The 26,552-nt window shown below is 43.9% G+C and overlaps 1 protein-coding gene across 1 annotated transcript; it reads right to left on the reverse strand.

Annotated features, from left to right (window-relative positions):
- Positions 1–403: 403 nt before the first annotated feature.
- LOC309572704 (protein mono-ADP-ribosyltransferase PARP12-like) lies at positions 404–26,552 on the reverse strand (the record flags this gene model as incomplete). Its single annotated transcript, XM_082281141.1, has 15 exons — positions 404–2,371; positions 2,945–3,096; positions 4,917–5,047; positions 10,166–10,229; positions 10,654–10,750; positions 11,316–11,436; positions 13,239–13,404; positions 14,553–14,676; positions 15,993–16,094; positions 18,299–18,367; positions 18,938–19,006; positions 19,388–19,504; positions 19,615–19,867; positions 22,487–22,619; positions 26,272–26,552. The coding sequence occupies 15 exons, from the start codon at positions 26,550–26,552 to the stop codon at positions 1,800–1,802; spliced, it is 2,451 nt and encodes an 816-aa protein (XP_082137267.1). The 3' UTR covers positions 404–1,799.

Genomic DNA, 26,552 nt, shown 5'->3' on the forward strand with positions numbered 1-26,552 from the left:
CTTCAAGATATTAAAACCAGCATTTCTGCCACTACTTCACTTAATTCTTTCACCTTTTCTTAGGACTTCAGTAACTGCTCAGAGCAGCTGTTTAATTACATGAAATCTAACCAAACTACCCCACTACTTTAATATAAAACATATCCTAGTTAGGAAGTTAATTTACAGAAATATTCTCCCTGAATCATGCTATTCTCCCCTTAGTACTTAGCTGAGCACCTACCCTACAATGGCAGGCCACGTATGTGCAGTTCCCTGGTTTAGAAACACTGAAGGAAGACAGGGAGCACAGGCAGGGGCTGGCTCACTCAGTCTGTTCGGTCTTGCCATGTTTATGTAAAGACAAACTGCATGCTGAAAGTGTCTGAAAACAAGTTTTATTTGCAAATACAGCAAGCTCAGTAATTCAGGAACTCTACAGGCAAACGAGAGATCTTAAAAGTGTTAAAACCTTACCCGCACGTTTTCATTTAGTTCTAAGTCATTTTAATAAGCTTTTCTGGATTTCTCTTTTCCCTTCCTCTTGGGAAGAACTTGAAATCTTTTGAATGGTTGACAGATTTGCATCACAGATGCAAAAACCTTAGAAGATATTGGTGTTTCTGTGAGCCTATCTGAAGGTAAAAATTACTGTTCCTCTATCCTCACCACCAGTTTCCCTCTGAACAGCTGAAGTGCCTGAATATGGCATTTTGTACAGAGGGCCTTCACTTCGATCCAATTACAGACTCCCTGCTAACAGCTAATAGAAACTACACTGGTTTCTGACCCAGGATCACCCAGAAAATACAAGAGGATCCTCACTTGTCAGCACACTGCCCCACACAAGTGGGCAGCAGAACATGCAGACGGTGCCTTAGGACAGCAGTTCTACCACTGGCCTCGAGAGAACCTAACTGGTCTCTTTCAGTTCTGTTCTACATCTGGAAAAGCGAAAATTAATGCACACAAACAGGACAGAACGTCTTTATGCTCCTTAGAGGTTTCTCCTGTCCTATGGCGCTACGTGGCCACATCCACTGGAAAGCCTGGCTCGTTGGGACACAGCCTTTGTGTCCTTATGGCCATTAGTTGCAGCCAAACTACCAAATTTTGGCATCTGCTCACACATCGTGGCTTTTACAGTTTCAGATGAGCTCTGCTTTTGTATATGTTACAGCAAGTTACTGCAACTTTCCACAAAGAACCTGATCCAACAGCTTTCTGATCCATCTGCCATTGTACAGATGAAAATTCTCGAGAATTAACAACATGGATTTAAAATACGCTTTTTCTATTTTTGTTTACCATTTTAACTTGAAACTTGTACCAGCATTAACAAGCAGTGCTTTGAAAACAAACTCAAGTCATTATTACCTACACTGAACTGTTTATAATAATGTTAGATGAGAAGATCAAGAACAGATGAATTCTGCACTGGCTACTAAAAACCTGAAAGCTTCCTTAAAAACTACTGCACTGTTAATTTTTCTTTTAACTGTTTGCAAAGAGAAATCCTCTCCAATTTTTTAGATGATGCATTTACAATTATTAACCCACAGCAGTTATAACATTCAATTTCCCATCCCACAATTCTGATTTTCCTGCTATGGTCATCAAAATGTCTATGCTTCATTTAAGAGAGGAAGAGAAGAAGATAAGGCAGTCACAACAAATGTAGCATGTGCCTTGCCAGCCCTCCTCAATGCAAAAATTGTTTGGATTAACATTCTAAAGAACTGTATTAAAAAGAAGTCACCAAGTAGGAGAACACCTGCACTACGGAAAACAAGATGAGGGACACAAACTGCCACGTTCCTCTAAGATATAACGCATTTTCTTCTCTCCTCTTTACACTCACTTATTCCCTCTGCTTTATACACTCTTATTCCCTCCGCTTTATACGGTCTTATTCCCTCCTCTTGACACACTCTTAGTCCCTCTGCTCTATATGGACTTGTTCCCTCCTCTTTACACACTCTTAGTCCCGCCGCTTTGTATGGACTTGTTCCCTCCTCTTTACGCACTCTTAGTCCCTCTGCTTTATATGGTCTTGTTCCCTCCTCTTTACACACTCTTGTTCCCTCTTCCTTACACACTCTTGTTCCCTCCTCTTTACAAGTGCTTATTACCTCTGCTTTATACTCTATTACGTACTCTGGGTAAATCTGGTGTTTTTCAAAGACCACAAAAACAGAAGGATTTGACTCATCATCCACACAGCTGTCATAAAACCACAGCCTGTCAGCAGACTTCCTTGGGGGACGGACATAGGTGGTATTGCCTTTAACGTAGTCTCCAACCAGAACTCGAGCCACGAACATGAAGTATCCCTGCTGCGTAGCCTGACAGTAGGCATGGGAATAGGAAGCATCTCTAGCAAAGTAACTTCCTAGAAAACAAGATGAGAACATGGTTGTGGGGAGAATCTATACAGTGACAGCATAATCTGAGCATCCTCTGGGTTTTCAGGAGGTATCTGACCCAATTTACAGGACTTCCCTTACTCAGAATATCACTGAAACTTTTGCAAGAGAGGGGATTGCACTGTAATTTCCAATCAGAATTTGCTATTTTAGGATTAATTTTTTAAAAGCTATACCAATAAGCACACTACAGGTCTGTATGTTATGATGAGAGGGACAGACAAGAAAACATGAGGACCTTCCATGATCACACTGAGGGCATGCACACCCCTCTGCTCCCTGCCATACAAAGTAATTTCTCTTGCAAGTTCAAATGACCTCAGACATCAGAAAATGCTACCTACAGCAAACCCCTCCACTAATGCTCTTGACACCTTGTGAGAAGACTTACCCTCAACCCAAAGCAAATCCTGGCCTTCCTCAGAAGGATCGTAATACCAATTCTGGGGTTTTTTTCCACCTTCTATAGTTAAAGACTTCAGAACTTTGATTGCTTCACTATCAGGGGAGTCTGAGCAGCCATCTCACTTTCTACATACCTTTCCCATAGTTAGTTCCATTGTTTCCACAAATTCTCCAGTCAAAGTTCTGAGTGCAGATTGTTTTCATGGACATGACATCAGTTCCATGGAACAGGAGTTTTTCCTGGACTTCCTTTCCTTCATTTTCCTTTTTCATCTTCTCCTTTTGCCTGACAAAAAATGTGAGCCATGGAAGAAAAGGGAAAAAGAGGTTTTTTAAACAAATCATACTATGTAAATGTTCATGTAAATGTCAGCTGGATGAGGTTTCCAGCCTGCTCTTTCCTCTCAGAAGACAAGACATACTAGCAGCATGATGAACGAGATGAGCACTCTACTGATACCACTGCTCAGCAATTCTAGATCATTCTGGCTTTACTCAGGGAATGTAACACTATTCCAGTCGCCACTGTACCAACCTTTTGCTCCTCTGTAGGGTCCTACTAGACGTGCTTTAAGGTCTCTTGTCCCTTCCCACCCAAGCTCTCAGTGGAGTGGAGGCAGCATTAACCACAGAGGCTCTGTGCTTCCACAGTAGCTCAAAGCTGGAGGCAGCTTGTGCTCCGTGCCACAGCCCCAGGTCCTGCCCCTGAGAGAGGTCAGTGCTGCTGAGGAGATGGGGCCAGGACACAAACCCAGCCTGCTTTCCCCACGGCACACCTCGCTGGTTGAGGCCAGAGACAGACTGAACAGGGTCAAAAGAGAAATCACAATAAAAGGTTCAACTTGTATTTCCCATCATTATTCCACAGCATCCAGACACCTTTCAGGTTTTCAGAAGCTGCTGAAGTGGACAAGACAGTAATATTCTTCAGAAAGTCATCAGCTACAAATTAAGCAGAGCCAGGCAGAGGGGAGAATCCTTCCAACTTGTAAATTAGTAAAGTTAAGAGTAACGGACTGAAACTTGTTCATTGAGAACTTCCTGTGAGGGTGGGGAGGCCCTGGCACAAGATGCCCAGAGAAGCTGTGGCTGCCCCATCCCTGAAAGTGTTCCAGGTCAGTTTGGGCAGGGCTTGGAGCAACCTGGGATAGTGGAAGATGTCCCCGCCCATGGCAGATTGGATGAGCTTTAAGGTCCCTTCCAACCCAGACTACTCCATCATCCTCTGGACTTGGCGATGTTAAACTCTGCTTGCTTAGCTTAATTACCTCATTGGAGAAGGATAAAAAGTATGCACTATTACACGTTTTGAAGTCTCTTATGTTTTGCTAGATTAAAAGGTTTTATGAAATCAGTAGCTGATAACTTTCTGGGTTCCATCATTTTGCAGGTGAAAGCACTTATTTGAGCAGTATTTTTCTACTCCATGACCATTCCTCGAATACTTACTCTTGTTTTAAACTAGACAACTGTTCTAAGCAGCAGCTTAATCTTACATCAAACTAACATGAAGATTGTTGAGCCCCAGCTCAAATCTGCTGGTATCCAGCTTGGCCTAAGTACATGGAAATCAGCATCACTGATACAGATGCTGTAAACCAGAAAGGAGCTCTGGAACTCAGAGATCATTAAGCTAAGACACAAGGATTCTTTCTCAGTGAACACTGACTTTGTTCAGCCAAAGTACCTTAAATAAATCTGACTGGAACAAAAAGGCCCAAGCCTTAACCCTTTTAAGCATTTCATATACTCTAATGGATGAATATTTGTAACAGACAGAGCATGCGTGCAGCAGGCAGTCATTGCTCCATCCCGAGACAGTCACTGTTCCACATCTCTGTGGGTATCCTCATCCCAGTTTTGCATCATGCATATCTCTCTCTCCATGCTCCTTTCCCCCCTCTTCCAAGGAGCCATGCTCCCATAGGAGCACAGCGTTCTGTGGAAGGCCTCACACACCAACTTCACTCCCGAAACTGCTAATAAGGAAATACCAGTCATGTTAAAGCACAGGTGGCAACCTCCTTTCCTTCCTAGAAAGCACATACAGGACAACCTGTTCTTGGAGGCTCCCCTCCTCATAAGGATAGGGAAGAAAATACTAACCACTGAAAGACCTTCCAGAGGGATGGATTCTGAATCCTCTGTATTTTAAGGATGCTGTAGTTTTCCATAGTCTGATGAAACAGTTGCTTTATTCGGTTGTATTCAGAGGTCACATTACTCATCACCACTGCCTATAAAATACAAACCAAAGCAAAAGAAGACATGAGGCTGCAGTGAGCTCAGAACATGCAGAAGCCTAATTTCCAGCAGATACACTTTCAGAAGGGTCCCCAAACTATGCTTAGAAGGGTAATTTATTGCTTTAGATCATGACTATGTGAATAAATAATAAGTAAATCAGTATGTCCCTCCTGCTTTTTAAAAGGACACCTCACCTCTCTTCAGGAAGGATGCTGAAAGCATCAGTTAGAGTATCATCTCCAAGAGCTGACACCTGCAACTTTAAATTTTAATGAAACAGAAACTGCAGGAAGAAACCTTGACAGGTTATTCCAGATAGTGTCAGTTTTATATCTAAAGCTAATCAGGAACAAAAGATGTTAGATGTTAGCATCATTTGTAACCAGACATGTATGGGAGCTTCAGCTACTAAAGATGAAAGAAACGAAACACAAACACCCTCCTGGCATTGTAGTGCCTTAACTTTTCAAAGTTAGAACTTAGAAAGCTTCGCTTAAAATAGACACTTCAGAAAAAAACCCTACATTTCTAAACAAATGTACACTGAATACCTGCTTAAACACATGCCTCCTTTCCCAAAGGAAACAAAGTCTATTTAGCCATTATCCTTTTATTTATTTATCCGTATGTTTTGTGTTTAAAAATCCATCAAGAAATGCACATTTTCCCAAAGAGAATTTAATGCAAAACATAATTAAAACATTCCTTGAGCTCTTCTGCTTGCTTATGTCATGCGTAAATTTTCCATTTTTTCTCTAAAGTAACCTGTGTCTTTCCTCCAGAATCTTCTAGTATTAACATTTATCTCCATAAACTGCAAAAGCATGATGCTGGCAGGCTGATGTCACCTGGTAATACTTCCACTTTACCACAACTTAAGCCACGTGGGGACTCAAGATGACAAAGTGAGATCCCAACATCCCAAAGTGTTTTAAGGAGGAAAGCTGTGGCCATCCTAAAAGGTAACAGGAAACCAGTATCTTACCCTACCAGGCAAAAGCTCCCTGTATTAGAAGGCTTAGAGAGAAAATAGGATAAAACTTGTGTTTCACAGCTACATTTAAGTACTTACTAATGAAGAGATCAGTCACAGGGAAGTATTGTAAAGATTAAGAATAAAGTCAGCTGCACAAGAAAGAACTATTTCTTTGAATTTATTTAAAAGCCTTTAAAATGTTGAGCGAAATTTCCCATGTCTCAATACAGGAGCATTTTCCAAAGCTTTACAGCACAACACATAAAACAATCAGGATGTGCAAGTACTGATGTCCAGCTCTCACCACCAGCACTCGCAGGTTCTTCTCCCAGGGCTGCTCCATCTGTTCATCCCCAGCCTGGATAGATCCCCAGGGGTTGTCCTGACCCAGGTGCAGCACCAGCACTTGGTCTTGTTAAACCTCATGGGATTCCCATGGGCCACTTCTTGAGTTTGTGCATGTTCCTTTGGATGGCCCTGTCCTTCAGATGTGTCACCTGCAGTGTTCAGCTGCAAATTTATTTATATGTGAACAATTCCTGCTTAAACTACAAATGTGCTATTGCTATGCTGCATCTTTCAGGCACACGGTGTGATTCTTGGGGTGTCCTGTGCAGGGACAGGAGTTGGATTTGATGATCCTGATGGGTCCCGTCCAACTCAGCATATTCTGTGATGCCATGATCTCTTCCTGAGGAACTGTAACCTTTCTAGGTAAAACAGAGGGTCAGCCATGTGACACAAGGCCTAATCCTGTAAGAAAGGTACTTCCATTGTTTTATCATATGATGGCCTCCAGACAACAAAGCCTGTTCTCCTTTCCATGAAAACTTTGTGGGGTTGTCCTTATTTCCCCCAAGGATGCTTCCAGTGCTAATAAAGGACCACAGCATCACATTGCTGTTGAAGGCTGATACTGCATAGTTCAGCAATTTTCACCTTCGGGCTTGAAAAGGAAAATCCCACTGATTGTGAGCGTTTGCTACCCTGTTATCAAGGAGCAGAGTTCCCAAGGCAGAGAAGGAATCACTGCCCCGACAGCAATTCCCACCAGTGTATGACTGCACAGGGGCAGTACTCTGTGACTCACACCTTGAGCTCTGCTTCACTGGGGTTTTGGAAGGAACAGAGGTGGTGCTGGTGACAGTGACCCCACCACAACTGATGTCTATAAAATAGACACTCTTCACATTGCATCCTGTGCCTGGTACGTGCAGCAATCCTTGGCCTGCGTGTGGCCAGGATTCAGCAACACATCAGCCACACAAAGACTAATCCTCTGACAGGAAACCACGCATCCACTGCACACTTTTTTCAGTTGTGCATTAAAGAAACAATTTTAAACCCAGCATGAAGTTTCAGGACATAATCAATTTTTTTTTTTCCTTTAAAACATTTAACAACTACCAATTCCACTTTGTTAAACAAAGACAGGAGAAATTCACCCCAACTTTCCAATCAGTGTTACCAATTTCCATTGTGCATTTTATACACCTCCTTCTACAGAACTACTCTCAATGACTTACAGATTAAGATACTGCAATGCTTGAAAAATAAGCAATGTTACCAAAACACAGCTGCTCATTATAAGCCAAGATGATTTTCTGCCTATCTCACAGGTTCCTTTTTAAAATGGATCACTTCCAGCACAGCAGATTTTGCCAGGATTATTTGTCAATGTCTGAAGAGAAGGCAGTTCATCAAGTTGTAGCTGTCAGCTCTTACAATGGTCACCACAAGAATGCAGAATCCCAGCCACTCCCAGTATTACCTACTGCAAGAAAACAAGCTTAGGGTCTCACAGAAAGATTTAATCTAGCCCAGGCTTTCCCTTTTAGTGCCAACAGGTATCGTGGGCACTGTCAGTTTTCCTTTCCTGTGAAAGGTACTCAAAAGTTAAGAGATGTTTTCTTGGGTGCCAACTCAGCAAGCAAACTGAGCTCTGGGGAACAAGCTGATCCTTCTAGTCACACATCCCCACATGTACAACCAAAAGGTATTATGGACCTGAGCAGTGCATTCCAAAACCTCCCACAGTCACCCCAGTGACTCCAGGAACACCCCAACAAATGGACTCAATTAAAATTCAGACAAGTTTTCAGAGCAAGTATGGGAAGCAGTTAAGTACATACAGCTCAAGACACCTAAAAAGAGCTACCTGTCTTTCTGGCATTCTTTGGAAAATTTTATGCTTAAGATGCTGATAAGCCAAGGGAAGAGCATATTCCTTTGTTACTTCCACTAAGCTCCAAATATCACAGGCAAATCTTCAAATGGGCTGCCTGCCAGATTCCCACACACTCTCATCATTATTTGTTAGGGTTTTAAGAGTTCTCCTAGTTTTTTTTTTTTCTGTTGAAGGAATTTTTCCCTATATACATGTTGCTAGGGGAACAAATGGCCGAGTACTTAAGGAAAAAAAAAAAAGGACCTGGCTGTTCTTTTTGTTTCACCTGGATGTGTGGGCAGTCAGTCTCTGTGTTTGAGAGAGAGGGAGTCTGCTTCTTCGGCTGCTTTTCCTCACTACTGGAGAAGCCCCGGGATCCCAAGCCCGCCTTCCCTGCCCCGCTAGGAGCCGGGCTGTGGCCGCCCTGCCCCTGCTGTTGCTTCGAGCCTTTGCTACGTTATAGCCCTGCTTGCCCTGCCTGCCCAGACCTCCACGGGCTTCCCCGTTTGGATACATCTTGTCTGCCACCCAGGATTTGTGCTTGTCCCTGCTGTTCCAGCCTGCTGTTCCCGAGGCACAGGCCAGACACCGGGATCGGCTGCCCAGGGGTTTGTGAAGCCTTTGTTCCATCCCTCCCCGGGACCCCAGGCCGCCATTGCCGCGTGCTCCCCGAGCTCGCTCCGGAGCGCCCCCTGCAGCCGCGGGGGAACCATCGCACCTGCCCTGCTCACCGGGAGCCGCCAGCGCCCCTGCCGGCTGCGAGCGGAACTGCACCCGAGGGGAAAGGGCCCGACAGCCGAGAAGGGATGGACTGGGATTGTGATTGTTTGCTGTTACTGCCATGGTTATTGCTGCTTGTTTGACTGGTTATACACATATAGATATATAATAGTAAAGAACTGTTATTCCTATTTCCCATATCTTTGCCTAAAAGCCCCTTGATTTCAAAATTATAATAACTCGGAGGGAAGGGGGGTTGCATCTGCCATTCCACCTGTCTTTCAAACCATTATTTCATCTTTTCTTTCTGAAAGTCATAATTCAACAGGAGGATCTCTCTAACAGTTTTGTCTGACCCTGTCGTTTATGCAGTAAATAATCAAGTGTACTTTGCCATCAAATCTTGTTAAACCACTGTCACCTTCACTATCAAAATTTGTTAAAAGGCAATTTTATATTAACATAGCACTCCTTCTCTCTTGTGAGGGAAGTGCTTTACTCCACCCATGACACTGACACACAGACACACACTGGTGTTCCTTAGCCCCCAGGGTATCTGAGCCAACACAACCTGGTCAGCATCACACAAGATACTGTGACACAGTCAACAAGGAAAACCTCTTATGCTCCTGTTCCTCAAGCAGGGTCAAAACCACTACACAAAAGGCAAGTGTAACACGAAAAAGCCTTTTTTTCTACCACCCTGTCATACTTCCACAAACTGCGCTGCTCTTCCAGAAGGACTGCAGGACCTAGTAATCTAAAAAACACCCACACATTTTGGTCTTGGTAGATCAAATAAGAACATAGACTTTGGGCTGACAGGGGTTTGGGTTGTTTTGTGGAAGACATCACTGCAATGTTTTTTTATTTTATGGTTGTAGATCTTTATTTCTACCGTTTCTTGAGGCCAAGGTCTGAGCTCAGATCTCTGATGTATGTGACAGTACTGGAAGACATAGAGATTTCCTTTCCTGGATCTCCAATCCAAACTTACTCTTCCTGTCTTGAATTTGGTGAGTTTTGGGTTTGCATGTAGATAAAAAGCCTAAAATGCAGTTGAAGTTCAAGGCAGTTAGGCGCCTGTTTCAGGAGCCCTTGGGAGATCACCTAAATCTTTAGCACACCCACCCAAGAAATGACCCCTGTCCCTTTTTAGCATCTACGCAGTTACACTTGATTCAGTTAACCTTTGAATTGTGCCTTTCCATTTGAATTACAAGAAGGGGGAAAAAAAAAAGATACCTTGTATCCCAAGTCAGGCAGTGCAGATGCATCCCAGTGGCTAGGACAGGTTTGATTTGGAATGCTTGCAAACAGACAGAAAATGAAGTGTTAGTAATTCTAGTACTGTTCCAAACACTCAGATTTGGAGCATCCAATTTGGCCAATTCCTGTATTTAAAAATTAACAAAATAAACCACAAAGAAACTGGGAAAGAGCCTCAGTCTGTAAGCTGGGCTCTGTATGCTGCCACTCAACCACCACAGGCCTCTTGCACTTGCTTTTTTAAGTAACGACTTAGTGGCTGTAGAACCTGGAGTAACATGTACCCCAGGCAGCAGGTGATGCATCAAGACTGTAGTTTGTGATACAGTTTCTGTTGCTCAGTCCCATGGATATGCTTTCTCCAGCAGCACCTGTGCTCTTTGTACAACCACTGCCAGCACTGGCAGCCATTTTGCCTTATAATTACTTCTAAAATACAAAAAAAGAACCTGAAGAGCATCTACCTTGTCTTTATCTTCTGCACATCTTCAGAAGACACAAATTTTGGTCGCCTGCAGACCTGTCTTTGAGTTTTAAAAGCAGTGTTTGTCTGGGTCATTTCTTGAGGAGAAAAAAAGAGCAGGAAAAAAAAGCCATGAATACATCTACAAGATTGGGTCATTAATTAAGGACAGTCATTCTGTAATGAAAACTGCATATTCCCTGTCAATTCTACCTGCTGAGGAATAGTTGCACAAAGGCTATATAAGCTTCCTGTCTTTCCTGTAACTGTGTGATTGAACCTGTGCCTATCTTGCTTGCTCCCTCAAGCCACTCATGCTCTTTAAACATTGCTACAGCAGCACAAAGATGCTTAACTCTTTTAATCTATTTTTTACCATCCACAGAGTTAACTTACTTTAGTTAAGATTTACTATGACTTCATGTGAAGTCCATGAATCTTTTTATTTCAGGTTGGGAATGAGTCTGGAGAGTGTGAAGAAATAAGGGGGGAAGGTTACTTTTGTAAGGAATTTCCTCTGGGCCATCACTACCTCACTTCCACCTCCAGTAAGTGAAACTGGTGGTGTCAGGAAAGGAAGACACAGCTTCTAAAAGCTGGGAGACTTTGCAAGACTCTGTAAAGCACTGTACAGTTGTAGACGAGAATATGTAAAATTACTACCTTTAAAATTGAGTTCGTACTGATGCTGGCCAGCCTGGAAACGTACAACAGCATCTGGATTTGCTTGATATAAATCCTCGATTACAGCAGAAGATGGTGGGGTCACGCTGTTCCCTTCTTCCTTTGTGGGGAGAAGAGAGAAAAAGAAAGAATGAGAAGTATCACAATCAGGACTAAACCCTGGATAACTAGCTGGGGTAGAGGGAAAGAAGAGGCAAAGAGTAGGATGACAAGGAATCTACCCAGAACTATGGTGGCCTGAGGCTGAGTACTGAACATTTGTAACATATGCACAAATACATAATTAGTAATGATGGACACACATATATTCCATTTAAATTCCTGTAACAAGTTACACTGGTTTTGCCTGGGGTAGAGTTAAATTTCTTCCCAGTAGCTGGTAGTGGCTGTGTTTTGGATTTGTGCTGAACAGAGCTGATAACACAGGGATGTTTTAGTGAGTGCTGAGCAGGGCATGCACAGAGCCAAGGCCTTTTCTGCTCCTCGCCCACCCCACCTATGACAGGACTGGGGGGCACAAGGAGTTGGGAGGATACACATCCAGGACAGCTGACCACAACTGGCCACATCTGGGACATCCCAGACCGTATGGTGTCAATCCAGTATACAAAGCTGGGGGGAGGAGAAGGAAAGGGGAGACATTTGGAGTGATGGCATTTGTCTTCCCAAGTCACTGTGACCTGTGATAGAGCCCAGCTTTTCTGGGATGGCTGAGCACCTGCTTGTCCAAGGGAAGTGGGGAACGAATCCCTGGTTTTGCTTTGCTTGTGCACACACGTTTGCTTTGTCTTTTAGTCTTTATCTCATCCCACGAGTTTTCTCACTTTTACCCTTCCAATTTTCTGTCCAGTTCCATGGCAGGGGAGGGGGCGGGGCTGAGCTGCCACTGGGTGTGATGGGTACACTTGACTCCTTACCAAACCAGTGTTAGTTTGGTTCAGGCTCCAAAGCAAGCAAAGGCCTAGGCCAAGAACTTTTCTAGTTCAAACTTGCTCTCTGAAAACCCGCAGAGGAACAGGGTGACATGGTAAGCATTGATGCATATGAGCTTGGAAACAAACACTGATGATATGATTAATGCATGAATAGCAAATGGTTCTTCCAAGACTAGTTTGCCAATGAAAAATAAAGTTGCAGGTGTAAGGAGTCTCACTCTTACCTTTTACTTTGCTTGTGATTTAACTATGACCCAACCACTTCCTTCCACAGATAGGAAAGCCTGAGTGGGCTCCTTGCAAGCACACCCTGCTAAGGAGCAGCTGCACAGCTGTGATCTCTCCCAGATGTGGGACACCTCTCAGGATGACTCTTTGAGGCTGAGTACTCTTGGAGGTTACTCTCTGAGTCTTTTAAACTGTGCTCTACCCACCACCTTTCCCTGTGTACTTTTCCAAGTCCCTGGATCACCTTTGTGTTCTATCATTTGTGCTGCTATACTGTAAACCATATGGGGTACACTCATCTGCCTTGGGGGAAGGTGAGATTCTGTATTTATTTCTTTTCCTGCATTTTTCAGATAGATTACTTTCTCATCAAAGGACTTGGACATACAAGGAAAAAGACTGCATTTGATCTGAGAGAGCAGAGCAACCCCTGCATGTCCAAGGAAGCAGGGCAATGTTTAGAAAAGAGGCAACTACTTCCCACATATCTAAAGGACAGTGTATATATGTTAAATCTCTGTAGGAGCCATGCACAACTCCGAAAGGGAGCTCTCTTCCCTCTAGCCTGCCAGCATTTTATCATGTCTGTTATGAACAGCTGTAGCTTCACCACCTTACCCAACTGTAAAATTCAAGCACAAGGATTCACTTAATTAATCCTGCTGAGAAAAGGGGAATGATGCAGAGAGGTTCCACATATTCCTGCAGAAGTGACTCGAAGCACAGGATGTGAACTCACCTGTTCTCCATATTCAATCCACTTGTCTTGGTTATTCTTCCAGTACCAAATCCACTGTGTGGTCAGTACGAATGTGGGTTTTGTGACTGACGAAGGTGTAGAGAGGCGTCGAACCAAAGAAGAAGAGCAGGTCATTGTCTGAAAATTAATGTTCCTACTTGCCATGCTGCAAAGACAAATTCAGGTTTATTATAGTTAACAGTGGATATTTTATTCTCTAATCCCTAGTTTAAGCTGGTGCCATTTTCTTTAATATAATGTGACCAAACTTAATTAGATCTGAAATAAGAGTATTTATTTCTCACAGCGCATGACAGCTCTGAAAACCATTTCCAGGCTTCAGAAGTGAACTCTGGCCTGTGAGATAACAAACGCCATCTCAATCACACGTGGCACTGCCAGCTTTACAGTGTCAGGCTCCAAGTACAGTGTGGCAAGAGGAACTTCTGTGATAACTAAGCGTGGTTACAGTCTTTCTCAGTACAAAAGCAAACATGGAAAGCATGTGACTGAATTTGCCAGCAAACACCTGCAGCTTACAAACTTTGTTCTTTTTCTGTGGTTACAAAGGATGCAATCACAGCAATCACAGCAATCACAGCTGTGAGTTCTGCAAACTGCATTCATCACTGGAGCCACCTGGGCTCTTACTTCTGTGAGGCTTGAAAAGTTAACTCCCAGGCAGAAAGATTTTGATAGCAGCCTCCTTTTGCGGATATTGCTAGTGATCTCCAGAGAACTGCAAATCAAAATCATCTGGTGCCTTAAGAGGCATGGGCCAAAACTAGAATACTGTTTTGTGAAGCTGAACTTGGGGTCCCCTATGAATCCAGGTGGCTTTGAGTGGTACTTTTCAGAAAGGAGTTAAAAGGAAAACATGTGTCTCTAGGCACATAATAGATGACTATTATTGTTATTACAGATACTAGCTCTACTAGGAAAGAAATAACCAGAAGGACCAGCTCTGAAATGTTGTCAAAAGGCCCAACTTCATTACTGTAAATAAACTGATCAACAATCTGAAATACTAGTATTTTAAACACTGTATTCCACTGGCTTTTTACCTTGTACAGAGTTTTAAATGGAAGATACAGTTTTCTTATTTTTAGAAGACAAAACTGGGCTGGGATTTTCATGCAATCACTCTCACTTTGCTTTTTCGAACAGAAAAATTCTCATTTTTACATCCTCCCAGCTTCTGAGAGGCTCAGTAACCAGAAGCTGAGAAGTCAGACATCTTTAGGAAGAAAACACAAGTTTTCCTACACAGGCTCAATCACAATACTCCAAGCAAGGAGTCCAGCATTACTATACCTGCTGTTCTTTGGGTCACAATAGGCCTTTTCAATTTCCTCCATCATGGAAAGTTCATGCCAGAAGAACCCATCATGTATCTCCCATTTATACGGCAAATGGTAATGAACAGATTTGCATTTATCTACAACAAAATCAAACATAGTCAAGAACTCTGCAATCATTAACACTGAGAGTAAGACAAGAAAAAACCAGAATAGAACCAGCATCTTTTACACCTTGAGGCTTTCTCTCCCAGGCTTTGTTATACCCAATGAACAGAATGCGAGTGTGTTTCTGCAGTCTTACCAAGAAAAGCAACATATATATGTATATACAAACTGCCAAACGTATTTGAAAGACACCAGAACCTTCCCTTTGCTGAGACACAACACTGGCAGCTGGGAGAACAGTGCCACAGATAGGAACTGCATGTTTTGTGTCACATAACCATGTGTCTCAGCTGTAAAAAGTCGAGTCTACACATCACATAAACTGATATATTTGGTTCTCTTTTCCTTAGTCCCTTAGAAATCATGGGGTGGTTGCCAAGGCCTGACTTCTGACACTCCACATCCAAGTATGGACCAAATGCCTTACATCTTTCGAGCCAAATGTGGCAAATTAAGCACACTAACACTCCAACAGTTACTTGAGTTTAGGTATCTGGTGGTCACAGTATGGCTGCTTTGAGCCTGACCGTCACAGTTTCACCCTGTACACCATTCACATTATATAGGGTCTTGATAAAAGACCACATTGTCAGAGGAGTAGCAGTCCTTTAGAAACTGACTGGACAAGCTCACGGAAAGAAAATGTCATGGTACCTCCTCATAATAAAGGAAGAGCCAAACCTCCGGGTTAAATGACTGTTCAGGGACAGCCCCCAAATACAATTACTTATATTCTTCCCTCAGACCTCTGTTCTGGCCACTACCAAAAAGACAATGGACTAGATTTATCTTTAGCTTAGCTGGTAAAAGTACTGTGTTTTTTTAAGATATTTTAACAATTCAGATCACCTTCTAAAGGACTTAATGAGGGAGAATATGGCTATTATCTGATGTACATAGGATACAGCAGAAATAAAGGGTGGCATATATTTACCAGCTGTCAATGATGACAGCATAAAGTCAGCTCATAAATTGCTCTTCTAGCCACAGAAAGGGTGACACTTCATACTTGAAGAGCTTTGCCACAGGAATATACCCAAAGCCTGCCCCCATCAGAAGGGCTGAAATAGCTTGGAATACCCAGAGGAAAAGGGTTTAAGTATACCATTTGGCATTTTTCTGATTATGTTTGTAATTCTGACAGTGTTTATTAGTGACTTGGAAAGAAAAGAAACTACTGAGGAGGCACAATTGCCATCAGCACTCCATGCGCCACCACTAGCCCAAGCCATTGAGCAGGAGTGCCTCTGCAGACAACTCTTCTCCAATGACTTTTCATAAAGCTTACCCTTGTTTTTGCAGTACTTCCAGACATAGAACAAACAGATCTCATCAGAGTTGTCTTTTTTGTTGTCCTTTGAAGCTTTATCAGAGGAATTGCCCTTTTTACCTACAGCAAAGAACACAGAAGTCCATATCTGCTCTTAGAGAAAGATACTGCATTTGGTACTTCATCCCAGAAATAAAAAAGATTTGACTGCAGTAGCAAAGTCAAGCACTTTCAGGATCTGATTATCTCCCTTACAGCCCAACACAGAACTCAGGGCTTTGTGACTGAACAGTAAACCCTGGCACTGGAAGAAGTCTCAGTCAGGAAGGGCAAGGGAAGTGTCAGGAAGCTCAGAACAACACAGGGTGTGACTGACCATGCTTCTTGCAAAGAAACTGACTTTGTCTCCACACCAAGGGGACCAGAGGGTGCATAAATGGCACTGTCAGCTGAGCAGACTGACTGAGGGGAGAAATGTTTCTCTCCAAGTCAGCCAAACCACCATGGGGGGAGCGAACACAGGGCACAGATGTATTAAACCTAAACAATCAACCAAAGAATTTTGAAGACAGCAACAGGCTTGAGATGGTTTCAACTTCCCCAGGGACTGGGGACACCCAGTGAGTATATATTGTGACACTGAATGTATTATACAGAGCTGCAGTGGGAGTCCCCTTATTGTGACTGAGCTGCTGTTGGGGTTTTAGGAGCTCTCCTGGGGTTTTTTTTCTGTTAAAGGAATTTTGCCCATAAGTGTTGCTAGGGGAACAAATGGCTGGGTACTTAAGAAAAACAAAAGAGCTGGCTACTCTTTTGTTTTCACCTGGGTGTGTGGTCTCCCGGTGTTAGGACAGAGAGGGAGGCTGCTTTCTTCGGCTGCTTTTCCTTCTGCTGGAGAAGCCCCCGGATCCCAAGCCCGCCTTCCCCGCCCCGCTAGGAGCCGGGCTGTGGCCGCCCTTCCCCTGCCCTGCCCGGCCACTGCTTCGAGCCTCTGCTACGTTGTAGCCGTGCTCGCCCTGCCTTGCCCAGACCTCCGGGAGGTTCCCCGTTTGGATACATCGCGTCTGCCACCCGGGACTTGCGCTCGTCCCTGCTGTTCCAGCCTGCTGTTCCAGCCTGCTGTTCCCGAGGCACAGGCCGGACACCGGGATCGGCTGCCCAGGGGTTTGTGAAGCCTTTGTTCCATCCCTTCCCGGGACCCCAGGCCGCCATTGCCGCGTGCTCCCCGAGCTCGCTCCGGAGCGCCCCCTGCAGCCGCGGAGGAACCATCGCACCTGCCCTGCTCACCGGGAGCCGCCAGCGCCCCTGCCGGCTGCGAGCGGAACTGCACCCGAGGGGAAAGGGCCCGACAGCCGAGAAGGCTGGGACTGGGTTTGTGATTGTTTGCTGTTACTGCCATGGTTATTGCTGCTTGTTTGACTGGTTATACACATATAGATATATAATAGTAAAGAACTGTTATTCCTATTTCCCACATCTTTGCCTAAAAGCCCCTTGATTTCAAAATTATAATAACTCGGAGGGAAGGGGGGTTGCATCTGCCATTCCAAGGGAGGCTTCTGCCTTCCTTAGCAGACACCTGTCTTTCAAACCAAGACAACTGCCCACTGTAATTGCTATGTTTTTTAAGCCAACATTTGTATTTTATTTCCAGTGGATTTTGCATCACTTTGCTACACCAAAAGTGTCACTCTACTGGACATGGCTAGAATAAGATGTAATTTCCTTCATAGCAACCCATATGATGCTGTGTTTTAGATTTTTGACCAAAAACAATGCTGTCAACACACTCATGCCCCAGCTTCTGCTGAACAGCGATATACATCAAGGCCTCAGCTTTTCGCCCTGCCCCCAGAGCAAATAGAATCGTCGGTGCACAATAGCTTGGGAGGGGACACAAGTGGGCTGGGAGGGGACACAAGTGGACGAAGGACCCAAAGTCACCAAACATTCCATACCATATAACATAAAGCTCAGTAATAAAAAGGAGAAGAGGGAGTTTTAGGAGAGTTAGCTACCATTTGCTAGGAAACTGGCTAGGCATCAATCTGTGCATGGGAATCAGTGAGTGACTGCCTTTGTACCACTTCTTTTGCTTGGTTTTCGTCTTCCACTTATTATTTGGGGTTTTTTTCCCCCTCCCTCATCTTTACACTCAAGATTTTTTGCCTTTATTCTTTCTTTTCTCTTCCCCCTGGGGATCAGGGGGAAGTGAGCAAGTGGCTGTGTGGTGGTCACTGAGGTTAGTCCACAACACCTGCATAACATCAACTCTCTTTAGATAACCATAATCTCAAGACTGGAGGGTTGGAAACAACTCATACCTTCACCTTTATCTCCCGCTCGTGTTGGCAACTTGTCTTGACTCTGAACAGATACGGTGCTTCTGGAACCTGCATGAGAAGACTGAATGAACAGCACTGCTGGGCCAGAAGCTCAGCTAGCTGGCAATATCCCAATCTCTGTGGAGAATTATGTCCATCACACATGTAATTTGATATGAAACATTACACCATCCATGTGTGGAATATCTAAAAGAACCTGTGCAGAGAGTACTGGACTCTGATAAGCTTTAAAGCCAAGGCCCTTCTGCCCAGAAGAACAAGAGGTTTACAGGTTGCTATTCATTCACTGGAAGGTCTATCAAGACAACAGCTCTACTGAAAAGCTTTACTAGTTGCCTAGGGACAGAAGGCAAGGAAAGATACTGCATGCACAGATACAATTCTGTCACCTTCCTAGGAAGGAAAAAATGTGTCCAGGACAGTACAGAGTGCTGCACAATGTTTGGGCAGAAATTCCAACACTGCTCCACTGGCCATCTGGTACCATGGATTTTAGCATACAATAAGGCAAGCACATAAGCTACACTCAACTACCACTGGGAGCTGTCAGGCTGTGTGAAATCAAATCCCAATGAAAACCACCAGTCTCAAGACTGGAGGGTTGGAAACAACCCATACCTTCACCTTTATCTTCCACTCGGGTTGGCAACTTGTCTTGACTCTGAACAGATACGGTGCTTCTGGAACCTGCATGAGAAGACTGAATGAACAGCACTGCTGGGCCAGAAGCTCAGCTAGCTGGCAATATCCCAATCTCTGTGGAGAATTATGTCCATCACACTTTTTAACGTAATTTTCCACCGGCACTCCACTGCTGATACAACAGAGGTGCAATGACAGTTACAAACCCTAGCTAGTCACAGTTACTGCCAGGCACTTGGTGTTTTGCACACAGTATTTTAGGCAGTAAATGTGCAGTTCTCCCTCCCACATGATTGTGCCATGACTTACTCCATTCTTGCAAGCACATAATAGCAGAGAGGAAAGAAATATGTACATATTGCAGGAGGAGAAATACAAAAGCTGATTCCACAAGGGAAGAGTTGGTACTATTATCTCGATATTTACCTTGTGAAGGTGGCACATGCGGGATGGATTCCACTGTTGGCAAAGTTGTCTTCGGTTCTTTAATCCTTGTAACTGCTGGTTTTTTCCTAAAATCATTCCTTGGTCTGGAGTTATGTACTGAAATCATCAAAAGGATGATGGGGTTTAGCAGGGAGGTATGGCAAGAACAGTTTCTACCTCTATCAAACTCAAAATCCTGTTTAAGACCACTGTTTCTTGCAACTTACCATTCCCATTCTTCTGTTGCCTGTTGAACTCCATGTGCTTGTTATCATATATAGTCTGGAAGTTTGAAGCTATCTTCCCATCAATGCCTACAGTTTCCAATACTCTCAATGCATGGTCATCCAAGATGTTATGGGACATTATGCATCGAGGAAATTTACACGTCCCATAGAGAAAGTGTCGACAAACGTGAAGCTTGTTGCAGTTGTTTTGCTGCATACAGTGACCACCTTTTTTGTTGTAAAACTGGCAGGTCTAAAAGAGGGGAGGATACGATAGGAAATGGAAAAGCACATTAGAATTTTTCTTTGTCCTAGAGGCACGCAGCTTTAACAGCAGAAAAATGGTGATTAAAAGGCATGTGCAACTTCTTTAATCTAGACAGATTTCTTGCATAGAAGAGCAGGTATTTAAGCTGACTCATGCATTTTCAGTTTTGAAGTTGTGCATGTTTTGTTTCCAAGAAAAGCCAACCCAACAAGCTTAGGAGTGACAAAAATGGATGCAAGTGCAAAAATGGTTGCATAAAACCACACTGGTTTACAGTTATTCTATTTTGAAAACCCCTACAACATAATAAACAAGAACAAGTATCTCCATAAAAACATGTACACTGTGTCAAATGAGTTATTATTTCATGGAGCTGAAACTGAATTTGCACTTCCTATTTGTAAAGCTTATTCTGCATTGAAGATTTGAGCTTATAAAATGGTAAGGAGAGTGCTTTGAGATTAGAGTACATATGGGAAAAGCAATGCACTTCTTTATTCCTCTATGCACCAAAAAAATAGGTACACAGAGAATCAGACCAGGGAACAAGTCACAGACCAAAAACTCCTTCATATTGACCACTAAGCACCACAGTAACAGTTTTGCTGCCTGAGCAGCCAGTAACAAGAAAAAGCTTCTTTGAGGAGGGGACACAGCTGTCTGGCAGAGAGCCCCAAAATCACTCTGGGACTCTCACAGGCCCCCTCCAAATCTGTCCTCCCAGGAGCCACCAACCACTGCTCAGGGACAATGAGCTGGGCATCAGTCAACAGGTGGGGAGCAACTGTACTGGGAATTACTTGTTTCTCTTGGGTCTTATTAATATCTCTCTCTCCTTCTCATTATGGTTATTATTAGTATATTTTATTCTATTTCAATTATTTTAGTATCCTTATCTCAACCCACAAGTTCTACCTCTTTTCCAATTCTCCTTCCCATCCCATCAGGGTGGGAGAGAGCAAGTGGCTGCATAGTACTTATCTGGGCTTAAACCATGACAATAGGGGATCCACTATTTAGCTACATCAAGAAAGCACACTGTCCCCTTGCATTTGCCAACAAACAGAACCAAAAAACAAACAAAACAAACAAACACAACCATCCCCCACCCCAACAAACAAACAAACAAAACAGGAGAGCCAGAGAGAAGGTGAGAGTTAAACGGTGGTACTGTCATGTTTTTCTTACCCTGAATCCAGTTCAGGTCACAGAATACCAAAGTGTCCCCTTGCTTGAGAGCTTCCTACATACCATGTCTTCACCCACACAACCTGCATTTCTAAGCAGGAAACAGCCAAGTTGGCTTTTACATCCTACCTCCCAGCTCTCAGGCTTATGAATGCCCTACATTGGTCACAGTTTTCTCTTGGTTTTGCTATTTTACTGCATGATAGGAGTTAAAGTGCCAAATTACATGTAATTAATGATGCCTGCCAGGGGCAGATTTCTAGTAAGCACTTAAGGGTAATACCAGCCAAGGATAGTTGCTACTATCTGCTCATTATTGGGAGCGATTAATAATTCCCCTTGCTTATCACCACCATGGCTTCTTCAGTCTGCCAGTAAAACATACTTTAAAACGCTACACAAAAAAAAAAAAATCTATTTTGTCAAAGTCCAGCACTTTCACACCAGGGTACAAAGAAACAACAGAACTGTTGTATCAACAAATCTGTGGAGATTATAAGCTGCAAAAGACAAGGGCAGTACTTCGGTAGTTTCTTAACCAGGAGCAGCTGTAGCCAGAACAGAGTATTACTGACTTTGAAACAGCCATACCTTGAAGACAGTATAGCTCTTATACACACAGGCTGAACCAGAATGGAATGTCCAACCCAATTTAACAAAATCAATGAGTGGCATACAAACTGGACAAAGGTTACTTCATAGAAAGTCAGTGTACAACAACCCAGTGCACTTTGAAGAGCCAGATTTGACATACAACTGGCTGCAGTCATTTGGTCATTTTCTGAGATTCTTCTCATCTCTTATATCCTCAAGCACCAAAATGTGCAGGCCTACAAAGACTGGAAAAGGAAAGGGGGCCTCACTTCCTCATCTTCTCATCTCATAGAGAAGAAGCAACCTAGAGGAGTGGGTTTTGGTCATACCTTTTACCCTGTAAGCATGTACAGTTATTGTGATCTTTCAACTCTCTCCTGCTTATCTCACCCTTTGTAAACCTCAGGTGAAGCTGCTGACATTTTTGTTTACTTGTTTTGAACAGCTTTATGGCCGTCCTGTTGAGATAACAGAAATGAGACACAAGACAGGCTGTAGCCTTGCTGCCCACCTCCTGCTATCAGAAGGCAGGCCTTCAGACATCACAGATGACAGGGCCTTCTCCAGATGCATGTCTTTGGGTACTTATTAAACAGTTTTACTGCTATGAGGGTGGTTTTTTAATTATTTTTTAGTACACATCCCTTTCACAGATCTGGCTTTATGCTGTTTGACATTGCCATTCCCATTCCGCCTTCATTCTCACTAATCCTGTTTCATATCTTAACAGCTTGACATTAAGATCAGAACTCCATATTCTCTCTTGCCCTCTCCCATTCCTCATGAACAAAAACTTTCTCTTAAGACATCAGTACAACTTACATCAGGGAGGAAGAATGCATCGTTTTGGAGAAGCAGGACTTGCAGTTCATTCTCACTGAGGCCAGACAAATCGTGATTTCTTAGAACTTTTTTGTTCTCAGCATTCATGATGTCATGCGAGTACTTACAAGAGCTGCAAGAAAATACATAGAAATATCAATGTTTACTCCTTTAGTCAAGTTGATTTAAAGAAGAACCTCAGAATACGTGCAGCTTGGGAGAAGCCATGAGAAAAAGGTGGCTTGGTGGGAGTGTCTGTGAACATTCAGATGGTGTCTGTAATTAGCTAGAGAATGGACCAAACAGCAGAATTCCCCTGTGAAATGCAGTGACCCTATCCTCCTAGTTTTAAACTTCAAGGCAGCCAGACCCCACACATTCTTTGCCTCCAGGAAGATCCAAGCCAAGTCACATGAACTAAACAGCTGGAGGGAAAGTTAATTTTAAAGGAGTACACCAACAATGCCCAAAGTTGCAGCACCCTCGATTTCGTGAACATAAAAGGCTGTTATCCTAGGGATGGCAAGTAAAGAAACATGCAAGACACTGCACAAAAGTGACAGTGAAGCTGAAAACAACATATTTTGTTATCTTCAATAGCTGTAAAGTTTTATTAAAAAAAAACCAAAATCAAAAACAGGTAAGAAAGTTTAACTTCTGAGTTTTGATTAAGGAAGCATTTAAACCACAATAATGAAGACAGCGCTGCCACTTACAAAGCCAAGAGAAACGTCTGATGAGTATGAATTAGAGGGAGATTGCAGATTTTTTACATCTATTTGAAAAGGTACTGCAAATCAGTAACAGAGAGGAGACACATAGTCGATCTGTGCATTAATTCAATGCAGTAAGATACAGCTGCCTCGTGTCTTGCTCTTCCAACACATGATCTGATACAGCTTTATGATTAGACATACTCAAACAGTAAAAGTACCTGTTAATTTACCAGATTCAAGTCTATCCCTTTACTCTTTCAGCCTCTAGTTAACTCCTGAAGCTCTCCTCATGAGAGTTTTCCCTCCAGGTGTGTCTGATCCAATCCTTCTGTACAGACCCTTGTGTAGGTATTTCTCCCCTGACCCCTGCTACCTGTTGGACACATTCTTCGTCAGCAAATAAACAGGAAGGGCAGAAGTGTGCCGTCTTTGGTCCTGAGAAACAATCTTCCAAGGATATTAGATGCTGTATGCATTCAAATTAATGGCTATGAAGGCAGGTAAGCTACAGAGGATCTAAGGTGGGAGCCATCACCAGTGTTCGTCCAGTCAACTCCAGAGTTCACCGACAGTCAGACAGTGATCTACATCACCTGAGTCTGTATTTCCAAGGCAAAAGTTTAAACACTCTACAAATACAATGATAACTACACACTTGAGTTTAAGAACACATTTAGGCAAAAAGAAAAAAAACCCAGTAAAAAGCCATTTGCCAGACGTTATTTAAAAACAGGATTAACTGGACTAAAAGAATGATTCCACTAAACAGAAGACCTGAGTAACTTGCCCAGACATTCTTCTTTCCAGGGATTCTAAAACAAAAAGGATGCAAGACCTGGAAGCAAGGCTAGATTTTATCTTATCAGTTAAAAAATAGTCTCTGTCTTGATCTCTGCCGTCCACCCAGCAGAATTTCTGCCCCCTCATTTTAATCAAGCTCCCTCCCATGAAAGGTATACTCTTTGCTTTATTAATTTTTAACACATACCAAAGTGATTTTAAATACTTAGTGTTATTGAGAGGACAGAATGGTTTATCATTATGAAGAGGATTGCCTCATTGCAAACTTTCATTCACACAAAGTCATCCCTCATGAGTGCCTACACACACGTGAAGGCATTTCCAACAGTGAATGCCCTAGGAGCTTATTGTATTGTCTGTAATGTAACAAAAAAAGAGAAAATCTTATCATCCTAATGATGAGAGAGAGACATGGCTTTTCCCCTCCATGCTATCCAGATCTAACTGCACAGTGATCCATTTTGCTGGGGCAGAAGAGGAAGGATCCAGTAGGATCATGCGTATTCCTAATGCTGGATGAGACAAATGAGTGAATGATAAATGTTGTCTTTCGCATATATGATTTTAACATTTACAAGTGATAATGTACTATGCAGAAATAGTGTTAAGGTAAAATATAGAAGTACTATGCAGAAATAGTGTTAAGGTAAAATATAGAAGTAGAAACAAGATTAGTGTGAATTGTAACTTCGAAATAATTGTAATATGTTGGAGAATGTAGTAATAAATGCATGGTAATAAATGTCTATTAGGTTGACAAACTACAGAGCCAGAAACCAGGACATGTTAAAGAAACAAAGAAGATAAACCGCATGCATCCCAGGAAGTCTGTTATCTCATCAAAACTCACAGCTCCCAAGGAAACTGTCAACTACAAATTAGGTTGGAGACTGAGGAGGCACCGGAGGAGGGTGCCTATCTTCAATTCTGAAGCCATCCAGAGGACCAAGACATTGTGCTGGCGGAAGGAAGGAGGCAGAGACCAGAGAGGGGGGAAAGTTGAGTGAGGTGTAAATTACTTTCTGGGCTTAATGAATACGTAACAGTTTAAAGAAGTACTTAAGTTCACAGAAAAATGGAGGTGCGCCTCTGGCAATATTGCTAAGCGCCCCAGCGCTGTAATTTGCCTTTGTTCTACTAATAAATGTTCAATACCATGCTGCTGAAAATTCAGGTCGTGAATTCATTTATCTTATGCATCAATACCAGACCTGGGGCTTGGGGGCTTAAGCTACAAAGTTCTTCCATCAGAGACTGTCATGGGAAAGCTGGGTTGCTCTTCTGCATTTGCTTTTGGTTTCCTCTATGTTTTTTAAACTAGGTACCACCTTTGGCCACCTGTGGCTAGAGAGGCTGCCAGGCCTGTCCATCCCACGAGTCCTCCATATTCCAGAAACTGGGACTGATGTACCTGGGCGATCAAACAGTGCCTCTCAAAGAAAGGGCCATAAGCCAAACAGTGACGTACAGCAAAACTCAACTTTTGTAACTCCCTGGAGCGAAACCAGAGGACATGTCAGCACTTTGCTTTTTCCTTCTGAGAAATAGGTATAAACTATTTCACCCAGATGACAGGGGGGCTGAAGGACAGGTGTGGAGATGAGTAGATTTAAACAAACAAACAAAAAAAGAAAGAAACCAAACCAAAACAAATCGTCGGCTTCTACCGACACAGGGAGAGCAGGACACGAGTCCTTCCGGAGCAAGGATCCCCCGCGGCTGTATCCGAGGTGATTATTGCCCGCTCCTCCCGGGACACCGGGGCGGGAGCGGCACCTCCGGCAGGGCTGGGGATGTGAGGGGGGTTATGAGGGGAGCTGTGAGGGGTTTGCGGAGGGTTGTGAGGGGAGTGAGAGGATTGGGGGGGTGTGAGGGGTTTGGTGGGCCTGAGGGGGGTTGTGCGGGAGTTTGGGGGTGTGAGGGATGGAGGTGGGGGGTGTGAGGGGGTAGGAGTGTGTGAGGGGTGGGGGGTTTGTGAGGGGGTTGGGGGGTGTGTGAGGGAGCCTGGGGGGTGGGGTGGGGGGGTTGGGGGGTGTGAGGGAGTTTGGGGGGATGTGAGGGGGTTTGGGGGGATATGAGCGGGTTTGGAAGGGATGTGAGGGCGTTTGGGGGATGTGAGAGGTCTGGAGGAGTTGTGAGGGGTTTGTGTGGAGGGGAGGGTATTGGGGGGCGTGTGGGGATTGGGGAATGGGAAGGGATTGGGGAATGGGAAGGGATTGGGGGGCACCCTCTGCCGTCTCCACAGGCTCCCCGCGCCCCCGCGCTCACCTGGGCCGCAGGTGGCACCTGCCCATGAGGTGCAGCTTGCAGAGGTGCAGCCGCTCGCAGCCGTGGCACTCCTTGCGGACACAGACCCGCACGTCCGTCACAGCCAGGACCTCTGTGCCGCCCTCCACCACCAGGAACCGCCGGGGGCCCGCCGCCGACAGCGTGTCCTGCAGCTGCGGCGCCGAGAGCCCGACGTACTCCTGCAACTCCCGCAGCCCCAGCCGCCCGCCATGGGAGCACAGCGTCTGGCTGAGGAAACTGAACACGGCCGGGTCGCTCAT

Source organism: Coloeus monedula (genome assembly GCF_965178545.1).
Source record: "Coloeus monedula genome assembly, chromosome: 4".
Taxonomy (NCBI): Eukaryota; Metazoa; Chordata; class Aves; order Passeriformes; family Corvidae; genus Coloeus; species Coloeus monedula.